Source organism: Sesamum indicum, linkage group LG14 (genome assembly GCF_000512975.1).
Source record: "Sesamum indicum cultivar Zhongzhi No. 13 linkage group LG14, S_indicum_v1.0, whole genome shotgun sequence".
In the NCBI taxonomy this organism is placed as follows: Eukaryota; Viridiplantae; Streptophyta; class Magnoliopsida; order Lamiales; family Pedaliaceae; genus Sesamum; species Sesamum indicum.
This window is the reverse complement of record NC_026158.1, coordinates 1,457,535-1,477,156: the sequence shown is the minus strand read 5'-3', so window position 1 is coordinate 1,477,156 and position 19,622 is coordinate 1,457,535. Positions and strand designations below refer to the sequence as shown.

The window sequence follows — 19,622 nt, the reverse complement described above, 5'->3', positions numbered from 1 at the left end:
TAATAGGCGTGTGGAAAGTGGATACCAACTTAGAGATACATGCATGAAGGATTTTTTGGTATGTTATATAATATAAAATATTTTATTTATATTAAAATTTATATTTTTTACATATTTCAGGTTCAACAGATATAATCCTTTCGTTTATGTACTCAACCTAGATCAACAGATGTCGAAAGCTCAAAAGGTAATTTATTCAACTTATCAAATTTTATATTAATTTAACTGCACAATTAATATATTTTATTTTTATTTAAAATATAAAATATTATTTATAATAGGCAGACGTAAAACAGCATGACCGAATATATATACATATACATTCATCATTTAGGTGCATTTTAAGCTGGCCAACATAAAGTAGTCATAAATATTCGTAAAGATTTAAGACCCACTCATTTTCACTCTTTTCCACATCATCGTCAACCAATAGCAACTTGACAACTCAGCTTTTCTCAAGATGATGTGAAGCTACCATCTCCCTAAACCAAATACACCAACCACTCTCTTTTTCCATTATTTACTCTTTTACCCTTTTTAAGATATTAATATTTAATAAATCTCATTTTTCTTTTTATTTTTTATTTTTTATTTTTAGGTGAGAGGGCCCTTTTGTGAAAGTTGGATGCTTCACTCGAAATGCTTGTTTATTTCTTTTACTATTTATATATTTATAATGTTTCCAATATAATTTATTAGATAAAAAAGCACATAATGTAATCAATTTTTGTATAAAATGACCATTTTGCCCCTTGATGCTATTTCTTAGGGGTTCATTTTATTTGGCTACCGAACATGAGTCCTGCACTTATAACCTCTTTAAAATATCTTATAAAATGTGTAGTGAATTCTTTAGTAACTTGGCTTATAAAGTTCAAAAATAAAAATATTGGGATCTTATAAATTCTTTGAATGTAAGGAGTTCACAACTTATTTTATCGAATTAGTTAATTTTTCTTTGAATTATTTATGAAATTGCTGGCAGTAACATATTACAAGTTTTAATAATTTTATTTTGTTCAAACACTTCAATAACTTATTTTTAAACTAAAATACAATATCTTATAAAATAAAAAAATATATTTTACCAGGCGTATGATCTTATAAAATCTTATAGATAAGGTCAACCAAACACAGTCTAAGTCTAAGCACCAATTTTTTAACATCTTATAAAATTTAAAATAATATTTTCTGAAATTTTTGATAATTCACTAATTTTTATTAGGGATGATGATCTATATGGTCTGTTTACACAAATCACTCTTGGATTTCGGATTAACATACTTCGATCAGAAATGTCAATATTATTTATACAAACTACCCATTTTTTTTAAAATTATGCATTGCGCCCCCCCCCCCCCCGCAAAAAAAAAAAACTTCAATTTCATTACACGAACTATTCTTACTTTTTAGTTAGAAGTAATTTTACATTTTTGTCAAAAATATAATTGATGTAAACAGAACATATGACATGAGTGTGTTGTCTAAAAAAAAACATGACATTATTGAGGAATTGAGAGGACTGATTTTGGGCTGGAGAAGTGATGAAGCTCAGGCCCAATGATGGAAATGGGCTTAGAGCCCATTCATTGACTTGGAGAAAAGCTATATGGGGTGGCCCAGTTGTTGTGTACCGATAATAGTGCGTCAGACTGTCGCGTGCTCTTGTGGGGGAATCTTCTTTTATTTATTTATTTTTATATAAATATTGCAGGATTATGCCCTAATCCCCATTTGCATCAAGTGATCGAACCAACAATCCAATCCAAATAATTTAGAATAAGAAATTGCGCCTTTCAGATTCCCTTTTTCCCCCTTTCAACTCACCTCAAATCCAATTTTCTCTGCATTTTCTGTTATCCCTCAAACGCGAGAGAAACCCTTTCCAAAGAAGTCAATCACTATTCCTTGTCTCTTGATGAATTGAAGTTTTTTTTTTGTTTTTTGTCTGAGAAACGGTTGCTCTTTTTCCGGGCTCTGATTGGAAATGGTTTCCCCGGAAAACACGAATTGGCTGTACGATTACGGGTTCGAGGATATCGCTGTCCATGATGGCAATTTCGCTGCTCATAATTCTGGGTTGTCTTGGCCCATGCAAGCCTTGAATGGCTCGTCTAATGCCAGGTACTGTTTTCGGTTCTCTTTGGCCTTTTTTGGTTTTGTTGACTTGTTATTCTTGTTATTCTTGATGTTGCGAGCTTTTGTTGAGCTTTGATATGAGTTCCTGTTTCCTTTTGGATGGCAATTAGTTGAGGTGCTTAATCATTTTAGGATTTTCTTTAGGTTTTAGGTATCTGTTTTTTCAACCGTGCAATTTTTTTTTTCTTTTGAGTAATACATGGATTCAACAAATAACTATAAACAAATAAATTATAATAACTCACGTCAACGGGGACAAATACCCACATATGGGTGTTCTAATTTTTTGTTGACTTCTATTTCTTTTCTCTATTCCTGTCTTTTGTTTCATTTGTTGCCTAGTAGTTTGAAAATTATCTAGTAAAAATCATGTAAGACCCTTAAAGCAGCTTTGCTATAACTTCGACCCCATCAACTATGAAATTGCCTTACTCCGGCCCCTTTAACTATCAAAAGTCATCAATGCGATTGCCAACAGGAGCTTCCAGTTGCAAAATTGTAATGGTGCATGAAGACAAGAAATCGACTAAATTAAACACTGAAACTTGGGTAAATTACAATCCGTTCCGTAAGATCTGATATAATTACGAATAACTCCTTATTGTTTGAGAAATTACAAATATCCTATGATTTTTATATCCGTCTAACAACGAGCACATTCCATTAGCATCTGTTAGTTTTCTATCCATTTTTTTGTGGTGTATGAATTATAATTTTATATAATTTTTAGAATTTTCTAAAATAATTTTTATGGGCTAGTATTCCTATGGATTATTTATTTTGCCCACCCTCAATTGTCTTTGAGATTTCTTCAAACATTTTTTTTTATAATTTTTAAAAAAGTTTCGGTAAGGGTAAAGTAATTATGTCCGCCTCGCCACATAGGGCCTATATAATTATTTTTCATGTAAGGGGAGTATTAGTAATTTTTCAAATAATACGCGATATTCGTAATTATGCCAAACTTCAGGGACGTAGCTGTAACTTATCCTTAAAACATTGATGTTCCTTAGTACCTTGAATTAGAACAGATGAATATGTTGTTATGTTTATCCATGCCATCTCGTGAACCTGTTGACTTTTAGTTGTTCTTTTCCTTCAATGGATCTGTTCAAATCCATGTGAGATGGTAGTAGAAGCATTGGCCCTAAGTTCAACGTTATAACTTGATATTCCATGGCCATTTGGGTAGGAACATCTGAATATGTAGTTAAGTGCATGCATCACCAGCTCCAAAAACCCAGTTGATGTTTAGTGGCTCTTCCTATTAATGGCCCTGTTCAAGACCATACAATGATGGCTGAAGCAATGATCCTAATGGAAGACAGTGATACAAAAGCCGCCTTCACCAGCATGCTGGCCAAGGCCATTTTCAAGTCTCTTTTGCCACCTCTGCTTTCATCAAAGTTTTTGCCAACTCCTAGATCCTCTGTTCCATCCAACACAAACCAAGTCTTATCACACACTATCGGACTGGAGACTAATCTTCATGACCAACTTACGGTCTGATCACAATATAAAGCCCAATATAACATTTTTCACCGTCACAACTATTCCCAATGTTCCTGCTGGATTCTTGCAGAGGTAATGGGCATGGAATTAGCACACGCCACATAATTTGAACTATATTGACAAGTTCTAAGAGTCATTTTGGAGTATTATGTGTATCCTCTCTCTGTCTCTCTGTCCTTTCTTGTTTTCACATAAGAATTACGAGTATCACTGTTCATTATCACTTATCTATTTTTGTGCTTTTTATCTACTGGTAGTGTGGAGATTGACGGATCTCTTGGAGAATCAGATTTGCAGAAGGAAGCTGGATCCAAAAAGCGGTAAGAAGATTTCGTGTATATAGGTTGTTTTGATTGTTTCTGAATATTTGGTAAAACTTTTACATTTGAGGTTAGAAGTACATAACACTTCGCGAAAGAAGGAGAAATTCAGGGTGGGGATGGGTTCTGAAGATGCAAATTTATATAAACTAGATGGCCAAAAGCACTATTTAATCAAGCGCTCAATTCTTCCCAATAATATGTTGTCTCACATTTTTATACACTTAACAGATGCAGAACTGAACCATGTGCTCCTTCAAGTTCCAAAGCATGCAGGGAGAAACAACGAAGGGACAGGCTAAATGACAAGTAATTTTGTTTCTGCTTGTTTCACATTGCTGGTTCTCCCTTCCACTGTTTACCTCTGGTAACTGCTTTCACTGGCTCTCTAGGTTTATGGAATTGGGTGCTCTTCTCGAGCCAGGAAGGCCTCCCAAAACAGATAAAGCTGCTATTTTGGTTGATGCTGTCCGTATGGTAACTCAGCTAAGAGGTGAAGCTCAGAAACTGAAAGACTCAAATCTGAATCTCCAGGAGAAGATCAAGGAGCTGAAAGTAAGATTTAGTTCTTTTTGTTGTAACTCATATGTGACTGCCAATATGTTGGGTTGAACACGATTCCTATCTGTTTGATGAACTTGGTTCAATTTTAAGGGACTTAAATGTTTAGTTGCTGACCCAAGGTTCATAGGCTAAGGCAATGGTTAATTAATCAAGCCTATCTGTATCTTTACCAATGTTTGTAGGCTGAAAAGAATGAGCTTCGTGATGAGAAGCAAAGGTTAAAGGCTGAGAAGGAGAAGCTGGAGCAGCAGCTAAAGACAATGAATACCCCACAACCTGGCTTTTTGCCTCCAGCCATCCCAGCTGCATTTGCTACCCAAAACCAAGGTGCAGGCAACAAATTGGTGCCTATCATCAGTTACCCTGGAGTAGCCATGTGGCAGTTCATGCCACCAGCAGCCGTTGACACATCTCAGGACCATGTGCTGCGCCCACCGGTAGCCTAAGTTGGCAGCTAAATCCTGTTACGATGATGTTGTTCTTATTATGATGCAATTGTTGAATTATGTGTCGCTCCTCTTGCTGTTAGTTGTTTCCCAACTATAACTTTAATCTGGTGGATTGTGGAAACCGTTTGTGATTGTCGAACTTTAATCTAGTACTTTATGCTGCTTGGTACGCTGTAAATGTCAATAAATTTTGTCTGCATAGTGCTTTCATATTTTCCTCTCCTTGCAGCTCTCCGAGGGGCATTATTGTGGAACTTCGGTTCCCTAGCTGAGGGCCTTAAAGCCTGACTCAGATTCTCAGTAACACTATCTTCTGGATTGGATGTGGTAGAGTAGTGACTAGTGCATATTTGTTTAACTACACTTGGCTGGAAAAGTAGCATCATGTATAAAAACTCAACCCCACTGGATACTTGACTTGAAAACCAGCATCTGTTACGTAGTGGAGTAATTTGTCAAGTTGATTGTTTCTGATTGCTACCCATGAGATGGAAGTAATTTTGATGAGATGGAGATGAATTTTTTAGTATATGCTTGAATAAAATAAAAATGTATTAGTAATAGGTGATGTTGTGTATAAAGATATAACATTCATAATTAACATGATATATCTTTTATGAAAATAAAAAATAGGGATAATTACATTGTCATTTTTCTAAATTTAGTATAATTATATATAAATTCTTGTAGTTTGAAATATTATATTTAGAATTTTTAACGTTTATTTGTGTTTAAGAGTGTATAGGAAAAAGTGAGGCTCACGAAATTGGGGGTAAATATAATTTTTTATTTAATATTTTGCTGGCAATAAATTATATAAATTTTAACTAATTTGGAGACAAATTTGTCCGATAGAAAAATATATATGGGGTTATGTATGTAACTTTTTAAATTGTATAAAATAAAATATATATGGGATTATGTATGTAACTTTTTAAATCGTATAAAATAAACGTATAATTATATTAAATTCTTTATGAGTGCACCATAATTATTCTTAAAAATTATATAGTTAGAAATAATAATAAATAAATAAATATCAATAAAAAAAATATATATTCTAAGATATGAGAAGAGACAAAATTATGAGCACTCAACTTACCCCTTCTTTTCATATTTGTTGAGCCTCATTTTTTCCCATGCACTCCTCTTTCCTTATCTATATTTTGATGACAGGGAACTGAATTCTGCTCCTTTTTCAACAGTTCACCTTTCTTACCTGCCAAAATGGCTTCCAATCACTTCCGACTCCCTGTCCGGACAATCAAAACTTCACAATCTTCGTTCAACGTCAAACAAACAGCTACTTCCTCATTATCTTCTTCCTTCACTACACAACATCAACAGAACAACTCACATCTGTTGATCTCCTACATAGCTGGAAAGCCCCAGCTTAAATCCGAATCAAAAATCTCACATTTCTTGCCCATATGCACCCTCTCATCTCCCAAACCACCCACCACGAAAGAAGAAGCCATTGTCCAAGCCAAGACCGCACTTTTTTCCACTTTAGAGAAACCCCTCAACAACCCAAAACTCGCCGGAAAGATCAAGAAAATAAAGCAGCCCAGATTCCGGGTTGAAATTCCGGTCATCGATGATTCACCCTCTTCGCTCTCTCAACTGGCTCTTGAAGTCTTTGGGGACATGCCCATCAGAAGAAAAGGTTCACAAGTCAAGATTCTTATGTTGTGGGCAAGCCAGAGCTTAACACAGGCTGCCAATAAGGCCTTTGATTCCCACTCTTCAGACGTTGTGGTCCGCAACATTGATGTTTCATCTGTTCTTGATGAAGATGTCAGAACTGTGAACTCTGCTGATGTGGCTGTGTTTTTGGCGCCGGAGGCTTCTCAATTGGAGGTTTTGAAGACAGTTACTGATAGTTTTTATCCAAGGCCAGTTGTGATTTTCAATCCCAAATGGGTGTTTGAGGAGGAGGTCGATTTTGGCGAGCTGAGTGGCTTTGTCGGGTCATTTGATGTGGTGTACTCGTTCACGGGTTTGGAGGTTAGAGGGATCTTGAGCAAGAGGAAAGGTGTGATCTTTAAGTGTGTGAAGGATGGGGTTTTGAGTGGTGAGAGATGGAATGTTCTGGTTGAAGAAGAAGGGGAATTGAGAGTTGTGTCGAGGTTCAAAGCTCGGCCCTCCATCGCTGAAGTTGAGAATGTATTGTACAATTTGATGGCTATTAATTCCCCAGTTACGAAATCCGCCAAGTTCTTGAGAGATTTGGTTTCAAATGTAACTGGGAAGAAGTAAATAGTATTCTGCAGTTGAGAACTTATGCTGATGTACATCTTGATTTTACCTGTTTGCTGGGAATTTTGAATATCTTTTTAGCTGAGATCAATTACATGTTGTCTGTTTGATCACTTCCAATTCTGTTTCTTCTCTTAGTTGTCTTCAGTTTTTGACTTGTTTGATATTGTTAATATCTCATATGTGGAAGATAAGGATCTTTCAGGATATCCTGTGCTGTTAAATATTACAAGTGGACTCTTATTTAGAGCTCTCTGTTTCTTCTGTCTTCCGTTCCATTTTGCTATGGATTTGTTACTGTCGGTGCTAAATCCTGTTACTGAGTCCTGTTCCGTTGAAGTTCCTTGCTATAAAGGGTTTCTTTATCTCACCTGTGCAGGTTTTACTGATGTTGAAAAATTTTAGATGGTATACGGAATTGTAATTAACAACATAGATACATATCCACCCAGATACATTTTCTTTGATGCTTAAGCAGAGATATCAGAGTACTTCTACAGCATCTTCTTCAGTTACATGATGAAAATTCATTATTTCAACACTTAGATGACTTAACTACATAACCGTTAAGCTATTTGTATTATTTATCATATTTTCTCCTTTCTGTTTTTTCTCTCTTATTACGTCAATTTTCAGCTCGAGTGTCTGCTGCATTTATCCCGTTAATGTGGGAACTCATACCGTGAAAATCGAAGTAAGGGTTTTTTTACCAGGTTTTGCATCAAAAGGTGCAAGATAAATTAATTATTCCTCTTGAATATGAAAAAATTATATAAACTCTGATATATTTAAGACTTCGGAAATAAGGAAGATTTCCCAAAATTTGAAGCATGCTGTTCTCATCCTTGCCCGGAGATCCTTAGACTTGTGAAGTACTGTCCATGTGTCTTCTGGTCTCTCATTTTCAGGCCAAAAGAGCCTAAAAGATTTTTCCTTGATGAATTCTTTCTAAGATGCTCTTATGTGACAACTCTTTATGTATCTATCAGAGAAGTCAACATACTTTGTCCATAAAGGCCGCAGCTGTGGAAATGCTATATCCAACCAAGGCTTTGCTCGACCATTAAAGTGAATGACACCAGCACTTTCAGCATCTGCAATGGTTGTGTTATCCTGGTACCCTAGCCCTAGCATGTGCCAAAAGGGATCAATAACATGGACATGGCCGTGGAAAGCTATTAGACCTGGAGGTAAGGTTCCTAGCTGCCATAAACTTAGGTCTGACTTCAGATTCTGCAAAGAGAAAAGAAGGTACCATTGGGGAATATATGAGTTTCCATTAATCATTCTTACAGAATATTTGCTGAAAATTTATAGAATTCTGAAATTCTGTAAACTCCGAAGGTTACCTCTTCAATCCAGTAGTGGTATGTCCTGGTTATATTTGTTCTCCTCCAAGCTTCTAGATCAAATATGTTCATGCCATAAGCCCATGCACATTCATCAGGGTCAAAATTCCTAGATATCAGGGGATGAGAAAAGTTCAGATAGCTTTTGAACCTCTTCGACATCACAAATTTATCCTCTCCTCTACATGTTTCCACTGCTCCATTGACCTTCCCATTCATGTCGATATCCCAAAGAGGTGAGAGATCAGTTTGAACCACAACGTCATCATCCAGGAAGATGACTTTGTCGAGACTTGGAAACAACTGCAATCAGTTAGGCATAGTTGAGACTTAAGTTTTCTAGAATGTTAGACAAGGTTATGTGACTTGATACTGACCTCCGGCAAATGGATGCGAATGTGATTCATCAGTGAATTATACTTGGGGCTCAGTGCCTGCAACTTTGCGGCAATAATATATGGTTTTTCGGTGTTATTTGCCACGATAGCTGATGATCCTCCCCTAAATTGTGAGCGCACCTTTTGGTCTTTCTCCATGGCTTCCAAGACTGGGACCTTTCCCTTTGTAAACCAATCAAATTGGTGCAATGATTTCACCTCAATGATTGCAGGTGTTAAAGGATGCAAAGAGAACCATGCCTGCATCGGAGAATATGTCTTTTTGTCTGTTATTATATGGAGGACGACCTTTTCAGGATGCAACGAATTGTTAACAAGTGATGATGCAACAACAGAGGCGGCAAGGACGTTGTCAGAGGCGAGGACATAGTGAAAGTATGAGTTATCGACGAGGGCAGGGACGAATTCTGCTGAGGGAAGCTGGAGACGTGCCTGGGCATTAGTAGAGTGCTCGTTTGCTAGTTTTAGAGTAAGACAGTGCAGCTGCTTAGGTATGCTACTTGAGGCCACATGGCGATACAGATATTCCTGTATTTTTGCAGTTCTTGTCCTTTGTTCAAGGAAGGTAACCTGTAAAGAGAGAAACCAGTCATTTGACAGCAGAATCAGATAGTGTTTATTAAAATGAAGCTTGAAGCCAGTTATTTCAGATTTTTCAGGTTTCGGTTGCTAAGATCAGATTCACTTTGTTCTCTCAGATTCGGTAAATTCAAGCTTCTCCGATAATGGGATGAATCCAGTTGTGTATTATACATAGTTTTTCATTTACATATGGAATGGTTTTGTATAACTTTCAAATAGTTGACTACCTTGAGAACTTATTTAAAGTTGTCAGTGTTGATGGTTTATTGCTTCTTTAGTTCCTTATATATGTATGTACCGTTTTCTGCACTTCTGTGTAGCTGCTGAGACATGAATTTTACTGCTTATCAAACAATGAGGAGTACGATAAATATTCTGACATGAACTAGTTAGTGAAGACATGCAATGCTTAATACCATTGATTTGAGCTTGATGGCAAAGGTCTTGGCATCAGGTCGTTCATCCTTCATTTCCGCTATAAAATCTTCCAGTGTCTGAGGAACTTCTGGTCCTGATTGTACTTCACTTTGATTCACAGGTTCTTCAAGAACTTGATACATCACTTCAGGAACCTGATCAAGAACCAGGTAATATTGGATCTTTTCATTCTCATACATTCAATTAATACATTGAAACTGCAAAAATACAGAACTTCATTTGGTCGCCTGGATTTGAAAACGTATAGGTTAATGATAATAAAGCCTCATTCTGGGATGAACTTCAAGTTCTAAACTCCAAGTTGCCAAATGCTAATGATGAACAGGCATCTATAGAAACATGTAAATGCAAAATAAGCAGGGCTGAGGAGATTACAGTTGATTCATGTCTTCGTCCCAAAATTCTTGGTCCTAGCTTTTTTCCCAAGCAACCTACATCGGATGAAAAAACCAGATTCTATCAGTGATCAAGTAAGCTGGCTAACTTGAAAATTGATTGTGAATCAGGCATTTGTGACATACACATGAGAAGTTTCAGAACAGAAGAAAAAATCAGTTCAGGTACCTAGCGTCGTACATTTTGTTTCCCCCTCAATATGGTCAACTGCAGTTAACACAAACACAAACCGAAGCAGAAACGTGAAAACCAAAAGAGAGTAGAAAACCATGCGATACGACAGTCGTCTTGAGCCAATCTTAACTTTGATGAACTCCCTAAAACCCTTTGAAGGCAACACGGTAACGTGCCTCAGGCTCGGCGATATATGAAGCTGCATTTCCAAGTAATGTTTTCTGCCAGCTCGAGCAGCAAAAAAGCGCTCAAAAGATTACAAAGAAACTCAGCAGAAACTGGCCAACTATTCACTTAGCAATGTACCAGGAAACTGACTCCAAATGTAAGGAGAAAAATGCTGACAAAAAAAGGATGGTTTTGAGGTGCATGTTCCGGGTTGCTGTCAGCCACCTAACCTTGCTTGTCATTGAGGTTTTTTGTTCTAATTCTTTTTCTTCTTACAGGACAAATACCATTTTGACAGACAAGAAAAAGGTTGTTTGAAGGAAAGAGACTGAGGACTGAGAAGGGCTGATGTTGTTCTTGGTTGGCTTGGCATTGAAGAAGGGAAGTTGGAGAAAGAAAAATAGTGTTGTTTTGAATTGAAGAGAGGGAAAGTTATGTGTTTGGTGTTGCTTCACTTTGCCTCCAGATGAAGTATATTTGGAAAGTAAAACTTTTGTTCTTTGATAGAACAGAGTTTCTAAATGGAAAGTGACCTCAATGTTTTTTCTTCACTCCTCTTTGTTATTTCAAGTAAATTGGAAGGAATTCATGAGGCTGAGGGTGATAGTTTGGAAATGGTGGGGTTGAGACTGTGGAGACTTAGAGGCCTATTTGATTTTCACATACATCATTTTTCCATTGTTCAATCACCTATCAATGGATGGGTTTTACCTTGTGCGAATACATACCCGTAAAATTACTTGTATCTTACTCATATTATACTCAAAATAATCAACATATGAGCTACAGATATACTTAAACTAGGTCTATTCAAACTATAGATATATTTAAACTTCGTTTATTACACTTAACAGACCAAAATCAAATGAGCTTCAATGATAAAGTTCAAATATTAGTTGCTATTATATTACATCTGAAACGACTATCGAGTTGCTATTCATGATCTGCAAGTTCCATTCATTTCCATGGTTGCCATGGCTCAAATCACTGTTTCTCTAGGACACTTCAAGATCATGACCAGGAACTACAGACACAAATTCAACCAATGGGCAGTATCCTACATTACCGTATCGTTCACCATTATCCAAAATCTCAGAAGTCTTAGGCATTTCTACATACAACTCAGTCATGCATCAGACTACAATCTCTCCAAATATCAAGAGACAGGACCGTGTCAAGAGAAGCCGGTATAAAAGCAAACACAAGTATTAAGACATAGGACCGGTAGCCACCTTGTAGGGCGAAATGAAATTACTGCACGCAATCTCTTAATCAACAAGCAGGATAGACAGCAGCATTCACTAAAATGGATGAAAATGGCAGTAAATGAAACAGGAGGATTGCAATATTCGGTACCATAATATTTCATTTACATATTGAAGCTAATTACAATCTGAGTCTTCATTTACAACGTTACATAATGTAAATCAACACAAGGAGCACTCTACCACCACAATCCGACGCGCCTTGTTCGTGCTCCTCTATAAAGCACCTCCCAGAGAATAAAAGAATATCTTCACACCTGAAAGACATACAAAAGTTTAAGCTTCGTTCTATCCATGTATCAACCCAAATGCTATGTGGAGTCACAATGATCAGACAAACAGAGGAAGCATCACAAATATATAAATGCTTGTAAGTAAGGAATTACCTTTAGTCAAACTCGTCACCCTCCGCAGATTGATTCTCCACTTTCAGGCCATCTATAGTATGTACAGATCTATGTTGGCTCTCCGTCACAGAGTTATCTCTAGTATTTACATTGTCAACCCAAGCGTTCACTATTGGGGTGTCATTAGTATTTACAAAGCCCCCACTGGTTTCAGTGAACTGAAGACCATCCTGTCCTTTGTCATGAAGGCTATATTCATCGTCTATGATGCCAGCATTGGCAATGGAGTCGAGAGAACCAGAACTGCTCCTGCCGGCAAGCTTGCCATACTCAGATACATCAGACCCTTGAGGGTCAATTTGCCCATTGTTGTTGCCATCCGTAATCCTGAAACCAAGAAGGGAATAAAAAAAAATATTAGACACAACATAAATATGCAAATGCAAGAAGAAAGAACAATCAAATCAACTACACTATATCCAGACAATAATGCCAACTCATTGACAAACCTCTTCAAATTATATTACAAGAGAAAAGAAAAGGGCTTCCATAGCGGAATGCAGAAAGAAAGCCCCCTTTACAGGATAGTTATCGGGAGAACATCACTGTGCATTCTCCAAACATAAGTTCATACTAAATCTATTCTGACAAAAAGATTTTTGAAGAAACATCTCGACCCACCTCCCCTGTTGAGACTTGGGAGTTTGAAGATAATCAAAAACTGGAACCAAGCCTCTAGACCTTGCTTCAAGCATTCGAGTGGGGACTCTTTCGATCTCAATCTCTCCCCCACAAGCACCTTCTTCTTTTATGTTAAAGCCATCAGTCAGCATTGACTGAAAATATATCTGCAGAAAATGGTACAAAAATTAAGGGTGTTATTCAGCATGATGATTTTATCACACAAAATCTATCTCAACTTTCCGAAATACTGCAATACCTCGGACCTCGCCCACAATGGGTTCTGGTTTTGATGCATTTGGAGCTCTGCTTCAGATATATGCATATGATGCTTTTCTTCCATAGTGATCTTTTCTTTTGTAGTTGTACCGAGCACATCAGAAAATACATCATTTTCGCATTTCATTTTTTCAGGGTATACTTTACTGCTATCTGGATTTCCATTTTCTCCATATGTATCAATATTGTCTCCTCGCTCCTTGCAATTTTGCTTTTGACAAATATTCCACTTCTGGATTGGCTCAACCATTAATCTCGCATCATAGCCAAAACTGGATTCAGAAGTGACACTTACTCCAGGCCTCATACCATTATAAGCAGGAGGAAAATGCAGTAAATATTGTGTCATAGAGCCAGGAGAAAAAACAAGCAGGTAATAGTTTCTGTTCAGAGAACTTGAATCGCCATGCATATCATTGCCTTTGCAGTTGTGAAAAGTTGATGCAATTGCCCCACAGAGAGAACTCGACCACCCAGTTGCGGCTGCAGCTGCACCACTTACTGTGTTTCTCCAACCATTACTTCCATTTCTTATTCGGCTAACCGCAGAAAGGGTAACTGTTGGGCCAGATGCACAGATATCCTGTTGGGTCAGCACCTGTAATCCTGAACTTGGTGACCCACGAACTGCAGGCTTTGTCGTCAAGCTGGGTCCAACACCTCTTGTGCTGACAAAAGCATCAGTTGACTGAAAATTAACTAATCCTCCTGATGGAGAAATAGCAAAAAGATGACTTGTCCCTCTCGAGGAACTAATCATAATCCATTTGCTATCACAGCTAAAACTTATGTCCTGTATAACCTGCGAATCATTGCCAAAGCATTACATTTAGTCGCCCAGCAAGAAGTGAAAGTCAGGAAAGACATGAATCCATCTTACAGCGTTTGTGAGACCACGTTGCAGCCTGTAGAGATGAACATAAGATGATCCAGAAGCCGCTCCAGAGCCTCCAGAATTTCCAGGCATTATACGGAAAACATTTATGTTGTGGCCCTGAACCGATGCCGTCACCAAAAGGGTACCGCTGGGATCAAAGCATAACGATAAAATAGGACTTTTATGAGCCCTAAACTGCGCAATCACAGTTTTGCTCACAATGTCTCTCACAATGACCTGAGAGACGGACAAAAGATGGTTCCAATCAAATATCACATCTAAATTGTATAGACATACAAGCATCACATGTGAGTGCCAAAACACCACCTAATTGAGTATCCTAGACAGCTTAAGACGACAAAAGGCAAAAATCAATGCCGACCAATACAATATGCAATAACATTAGCCAGGCCCTATCTGTTCTAATCTCTTATCCAGAGCAGAAAAATTATGGAAAAAAATCCAAGTTCAGTTAACAATGGCTTAAGGAAGCAACTATTGCAAGAGCATGAGGACTTTGGCAATTGAATCAGTTTGTAATTAAATGAAGACTAGTGAAGAATACAGCATACCATGCCAACATTGTCTGCATCTGGCGAGTGTCCATTAACAATATCGTGTACCTTCACACGAGCAGTCCCTGACCGACCATTGTTACCTTCAGGTAACAGCTCAGAATAGTACCTCGATAGCTTCTTATAACCCATGTCCCCTAAAGTAACAATACCAGCAGCAAGTTGCCTACTTGACTCTTTTGCATAATGTGCAACAAGGCTTCCATTTGAAGCAGGACAAGGGAAAGTAGGTGACGATGTAAGATGTTGTGGGCTTATGCGACCAGAATTTGAGATTGCAACTTGACTGCCGCTATAAGCCATCCAACGGGGCCCCACAGCAAGGGGTCCACAGCCTATATTTCCAGATCCATAACATCCAATTGGCACTGGATTTGTAAGGATCGTGTATTCTCTTTCTAATGTAGCAGCATTAAAACAATGTATCTGCAAAATAAGAGCATCAGGGGCTGAAAAGGACAATTTGCAGCTCAATAATATATAATCTTGCAATTTTTGGCAGGTTGGAGGATACCTGGGTCGACTGTAAAACAGCAACAACTCGAGAGCTGCATCGCACTAAATGAACAACTGATCTAAATCTTAAAAGATGTACATAGGACTGAGATCTCAAGGAATAAAACCAAACAACTGTAGGCACGCAACTATTGTTAACTGATCCATGGCATTGTTGGGTGGACCCATTACAAGTAGTACCTGATCCCTCCTGATCATTATTACCTCCAGAGAAGGATCCATCAGCACAAATAACCAGCAATGGGCGATTATCCGCAAAGTTATCCCCAGATTGTTTTGTTGCCAAGGGTTTTGGCAACAGTTGCAGAAATGAAACAGGGCCATCATGCCTGGAGACTAGGTTGCAGACATTGTCTGCTACTTCAACATCCCAGACCTGAAATCCATAACTGAACCCCAGCAAGAGAATCTGCCGTGTGGTACCTCTTTCAAGTTCTAGTTTGTCAAATCCAGCCCAGGAAACCTTAATTGGAAAATATTAAAACTTTATTAAGTTAGCATAACCAAAAAGATCTAAAATACATTAATTCAAGAACACACACTGACTGAAAACGGAATTAGGATGAGCTAAAACACAATACTAGAAAATCAAAAGGTAACATTAGCTATGACATCCTAGAGGTGATAGTCATAAAAGCTTATGGAACCAAGGCTAAAAGCTTCAAGTCAAAGTTCCGTAGCATGATAACACTTAAATAGAATGCAATCACCTGATATCATCACAATCATTAACAGTGCATAAGCTCAAACAGAAAATTTTGATCAGACTTCTCAGAAAAGGTTCAATCTGGTGATTGATCCGACTTCACAGGGGACAATTTTTCAATCTCATCTAGAATGATAACTCACATCCAAATTAGAAAGAACACCCACTTCCAGAATGCTTATTGTACGGGAAAAGTTACCAACTTCAGGCCAAGTAACAAGGGACAATATGTGTGGCCAGCACCAGAGTATTGTCCGCAGGACTTGCCAACTTTTTAGTAAGGAAATTTGTGGCTTGCCTCACTCTCAGATTAAAGCCTCATAACTTCTTCTCTAATATCTGCTTGTAAATTTATGAGTTCACTTAATTTTGAAATCATAATTTTCAAAATTAGAATTTTTCCACAAAGGCTAAATTGTATTCTATGTTTTTGTTGTTACTTCAATTGAATATAAAGATAAATAAGGCAGTATTTGAAGATTTAATAGAGAACGTGATTAGCACCAAGAAATGTCTTGACTCTACGTTACACGCCAAACCATAAAATGCTCAATCAAGGATTAATGCTGTAGCAAAACATGGAAAACTTGTCCGCCTACTGAAATGATACAGATGACGACAAAATTGGCCTACCAGCCGGGGACGCAAGAAAAGCAAAAATTCTGGTAAGCAGATCTTATACGAGATCATTAAAGCAATTGGTCAGCAACTGAATGACGCTAAAACCACCAAACTGAATGAAATGACGCAAAAACCGCCAAACTGATTAAAAAGGTACGTTTATGGTATCTTTCGGCTACTACCCAGCTCCGAATGGGAAAACCATTTCCAATTACTGACACGACAGGAGGCGACAAAAACTGTTTCACTACAGGAACAACGACCAACAGACCAATCCAAAATCTATAAAATAAATTTAAACGGTTCAACTGTCAACGACTAAACTGCCAAATTCTTTATTGGAAACTTGTACTGCCAAGGAATGCTGGAACATTCAACTACAGCAAAACAATCTATTCTGACTTGTCAACAATCTCCACCTCCTGCTCCCAGAAAGGGAAAAAGAGACATCCTACAAAGGAGACATCAACCTAAATAAAACCAATATCAAAAATCAGCTACTTTATCAACCACTCTGCAAATTCAAAGCAGAACATGGAAACAAGAATGACGCAATAACCAATACCATCTCTATCCTTCCTAACCACTTAGCACGCTAATGTGCTCGACTTCCGTACATAAGCTAGATTCATACTTCTATACATTTAAAACAGTCCAGAAGCAACTTTGTCCTTCTCGATACCTTATATTTTATTAGCTAAAACTACATGCCACAGCTGCATGCATGTAGAAACTAGTGGTAACAATCACTTCCTCCTCATTCACAAAGGAAAAAAAGGAGATACAGCAACAAACTACCACAAATCTAACCTAGTAAACAGCAATGCTAGAGATTCAAGCACTTTTTCAATCTGGAACCTAAAAATTAACCATTAAAAACAGTAATTTATTAGCAGTTACAAAAATACAAGCTGACTGCAACAGCATTCACCAAAAACACAATTCAGGAGCTGCACTCAGCAACCAAATTCAGTAAATCTTACATTTAACTCAAGATGCGCAAAATATTCATATGAACATTCCAGTAGAAACGCAAAAGCAAATTAGTATAATCTTAAAGTCTCACCTGATCATGGTAGGTGTCACCATCCCTCTCCACAATAGCCGAAGAAGCTGCAGATGCAGCAGACCTAACGGTGGAGGCCACAGTTGATGCACCCGAGGAAACAACCCTCAGGTAACTCGAGAGAGCCTTAAACGAGTTGGGAATGATCCCGTTGTTACCCCTACCCGGCCGCGGCACCAGTGCTCCACCATCACCACTTTTCTGCCCATCATTCCTCATCCCCAAACGGCAAAACCAAAGCAAATAGCCCTCACAGCAACTCCCAAGACAACAAACCACACACAGCTGCTCAGCCCTCTCACTTCTCTAATGAACATAACCTCCAACAACTCTCGCCCCTTTTATTATCGATACTAACTAAGCCAAACCCCTTCTTCTTACAGGTGTCTCCATCATCAGCTTACAACTCAAATCCCATCCAAATTCATGCAAATCGCAACAAAAAAAAACGGTTCGACTTCACTCACCACACCGTCGTCCTCTGTTTCTTTCCTCCTTCACATTAATCACAACCACCAGAAAAAAACAAGCTCAAAAAGAGTAAAATCCGGCGGCTTGTCTATCGGTTTTTTTTCTTTTTTGTTGGTTTATGTAAATATCAATACCAATACACAACAACAAAACTCATCAAAAAACCTCCTTTGCCGTATGTATTTTTTTCTTGAGGGGGTATGAATCTGCCTCTATTTATGACCGAAGCAGAAAACCCAACTCCAAAAAAAAAAAAAGCAAAAAATAAAAATAAAATCAAAGAATTTATACAAAGTATAAAAAATTAATCACACAAATACTATATACAAATTGAATCCCACAATCTTGAAGGGTCCTAACAAGAATTAAAATTTTTAGGGTTTCGATGATTCTTGAGATCGATCCTTCTCTAGATAGAGAGAGAGAGAGAGAGAGAAAGATGTATGTATCGTTAATGGAAGAGAGAGAGAGAGAGAGACAGAAAGAAAAGAGTTTGAAGCATCGGATAAGAAATTAAAAAAAGAAAACAAGACTCTCTGTATCACGTCTCTCTCTCTCCCCTCTCTCTCTCTCTCTCTCTCTCTCTCTCTCTCAATTAAAAATTTCAAATTTTCTTTTCACTCAAGAAAAAAAAAAAACTTTCAAGAGTTCGAACACAAGACAACTCCGCCGCACGTCTCCTCCTGCGACCGCGGCTCAAAACCCCCCCAGTTTTTTCACCGATGTCGGTAAAACAGTAAATCCCCGACACGCGCCACGGAGGTGGCGTCCACTCGTGGCTCTCCGCAAGACACGTGGCCAGCTGGCACTTGGCATCTCCAGGAAGCGAGTGGATGTGGATTCAGGGTTGGTGGAGGGTGGGGGTCTGGCCGAGGTCGTGGTGATTGTGATTAGATCAGACGGTTGGGAGTGGGGAGGAACATGGGAAGGTAGGTGGAGCGGTGGAGCACGGGAACCTAGATGACGTCATCATTAAATGTTTTTCAAAAATGGGCGATGGAATCCGATGGGAATGTACGGGGAATTTTTCCTTCCGGTGCAGCATCTCGCGATATAATCACATTATACCGCGAATATATCGCGAGATTGGCAGGCTAAATAATTTTTGTCTTTATTATGAAAAAGAAAAACACGGAAGTCAAATTATTTTCTTTTTCATAAAGGAAATATTATTATGTCGAAAAAAATCTTATTCAAATTAAATTAATTGTTAAGTACATCATATTTGTTTTATAATTTATTATTTTTATAAATATAAAATAAATATATTACACTTATCATAACTCAAATTCAATTAAATCTGATTTGAGTTAGACTTATTATGTCATACTCTTAAAATTAATTTCTTTATTTTTTATTTTTTTTCTTTTTTATATACAGGTATTTAGAGTACAATCGATATGTGTGTTTAAAATTTTAAAATATAACATTATAAATTCTTATCAAATATTATTAGGATAAAGTATTTTT

General features: G+C 37.6%; 4 protein-coding genes across 7 annotated transcripts; 2 read left to right on the top strand and 2 right to left on the bottom strand.

Annotated features, from left to right (window-relative positions):
• Positions 1,674-5,206, top strand: LOC105176729 (transcription factor ILR3-like). The gene is made up of 5 exons (XM_011099626.2): positions 1,674-2,124; positions 3,909-3,971; positions 4,203-4,280; positions 4,364-4,526; positions 4,718-5,206. Exons 1-5 carry the CDS (start codon positions 1,988-1,990, stop codon positions 4,979-4,981), a joined length of 705 nt encoding a protein of 234 aa, XP_011097928.1. The 5' UTR covers positions 1,674-1,987; the 3' UTR covers positions 4,982-5,206.
• On the top strand, positions 6,099-7,492 carry LOC105176727. The gene has a single exon (XM_011099625.2). The coding sequence runs from the start codon at positions 6,212-6,214 to the stop codon at positions 7,241-7,243; it is 1,032 nt and encodes a 343-aa protein (XP_011097927.1). The 5' UTR covers positions 6,099-6,211; the 3' UTR covers positions 7,244-7,492.
• Positions 8,186-11,368, bottom strand: LOC105176726 (probable galacturonosyltransferase 12). 4 transcript variants are annotated; one of them, XM_020698847.1, is made up of 7 exons: positions 10,711-10,834; positions 10,532-10,613; positions 10,386-10,441; positions 9,989-10,144; positions 8,970-9,560; positions 8,593-8,895; positions 8,186-8,476 (listed from the first exon to the last, which is right to left on the bottom strand). In XM_020698847.1, exons 2-7 carry the CDS (start codon positions 10,533-10,535, stop codon positions 8,192-8,194), a joined length of 1,395 nt encoding a protein of 464 aa, XP_020554506.1. In that variant the 5' UTR covers positions 10,536-10,613; positions 10,711-10,834; the 3' UTR covers positions 8,186-8,191. The 4 variants fall into 4 exon arrangements, with proteins under 4 accessions (XP_020554506.1, XP_020554504.1, XP_011097926.1 ...); XM_020698845.1 differs by having other exon boundaries at positions 10,587-11,368; XM_011099624.2 differs by having other exon boundaries at positions 10,575-11,364.
• Positions 12,017-18,674, bottom strand: LOC105176725 (autophagy-related protein 18f). The gene is made up of 8 exons (XM_011099623.2): positions 17,682-18,674; positions 15,287-15,751; positions 14,770-15,198; positions 14,201-14,434; positions 13,301-14,122; positions 13,042-13,208; positions 12,400-12,747; positions 12,017-12,270 (listed from the first exon to the last, which is right to left on the bottom strand). The coding sequence occupies exons 1-7, from the start codon at positions 17,898-17,900 to the stop codon at positions 12,402-12,404; spliced, it is 2,682 nt and encodes an 893-aa protein (XP_011097925.1). The 5' UTR covers positions 17,901-18,674; the 3' UTR covers positions 12,017-12,270; positions 12,400-12,401.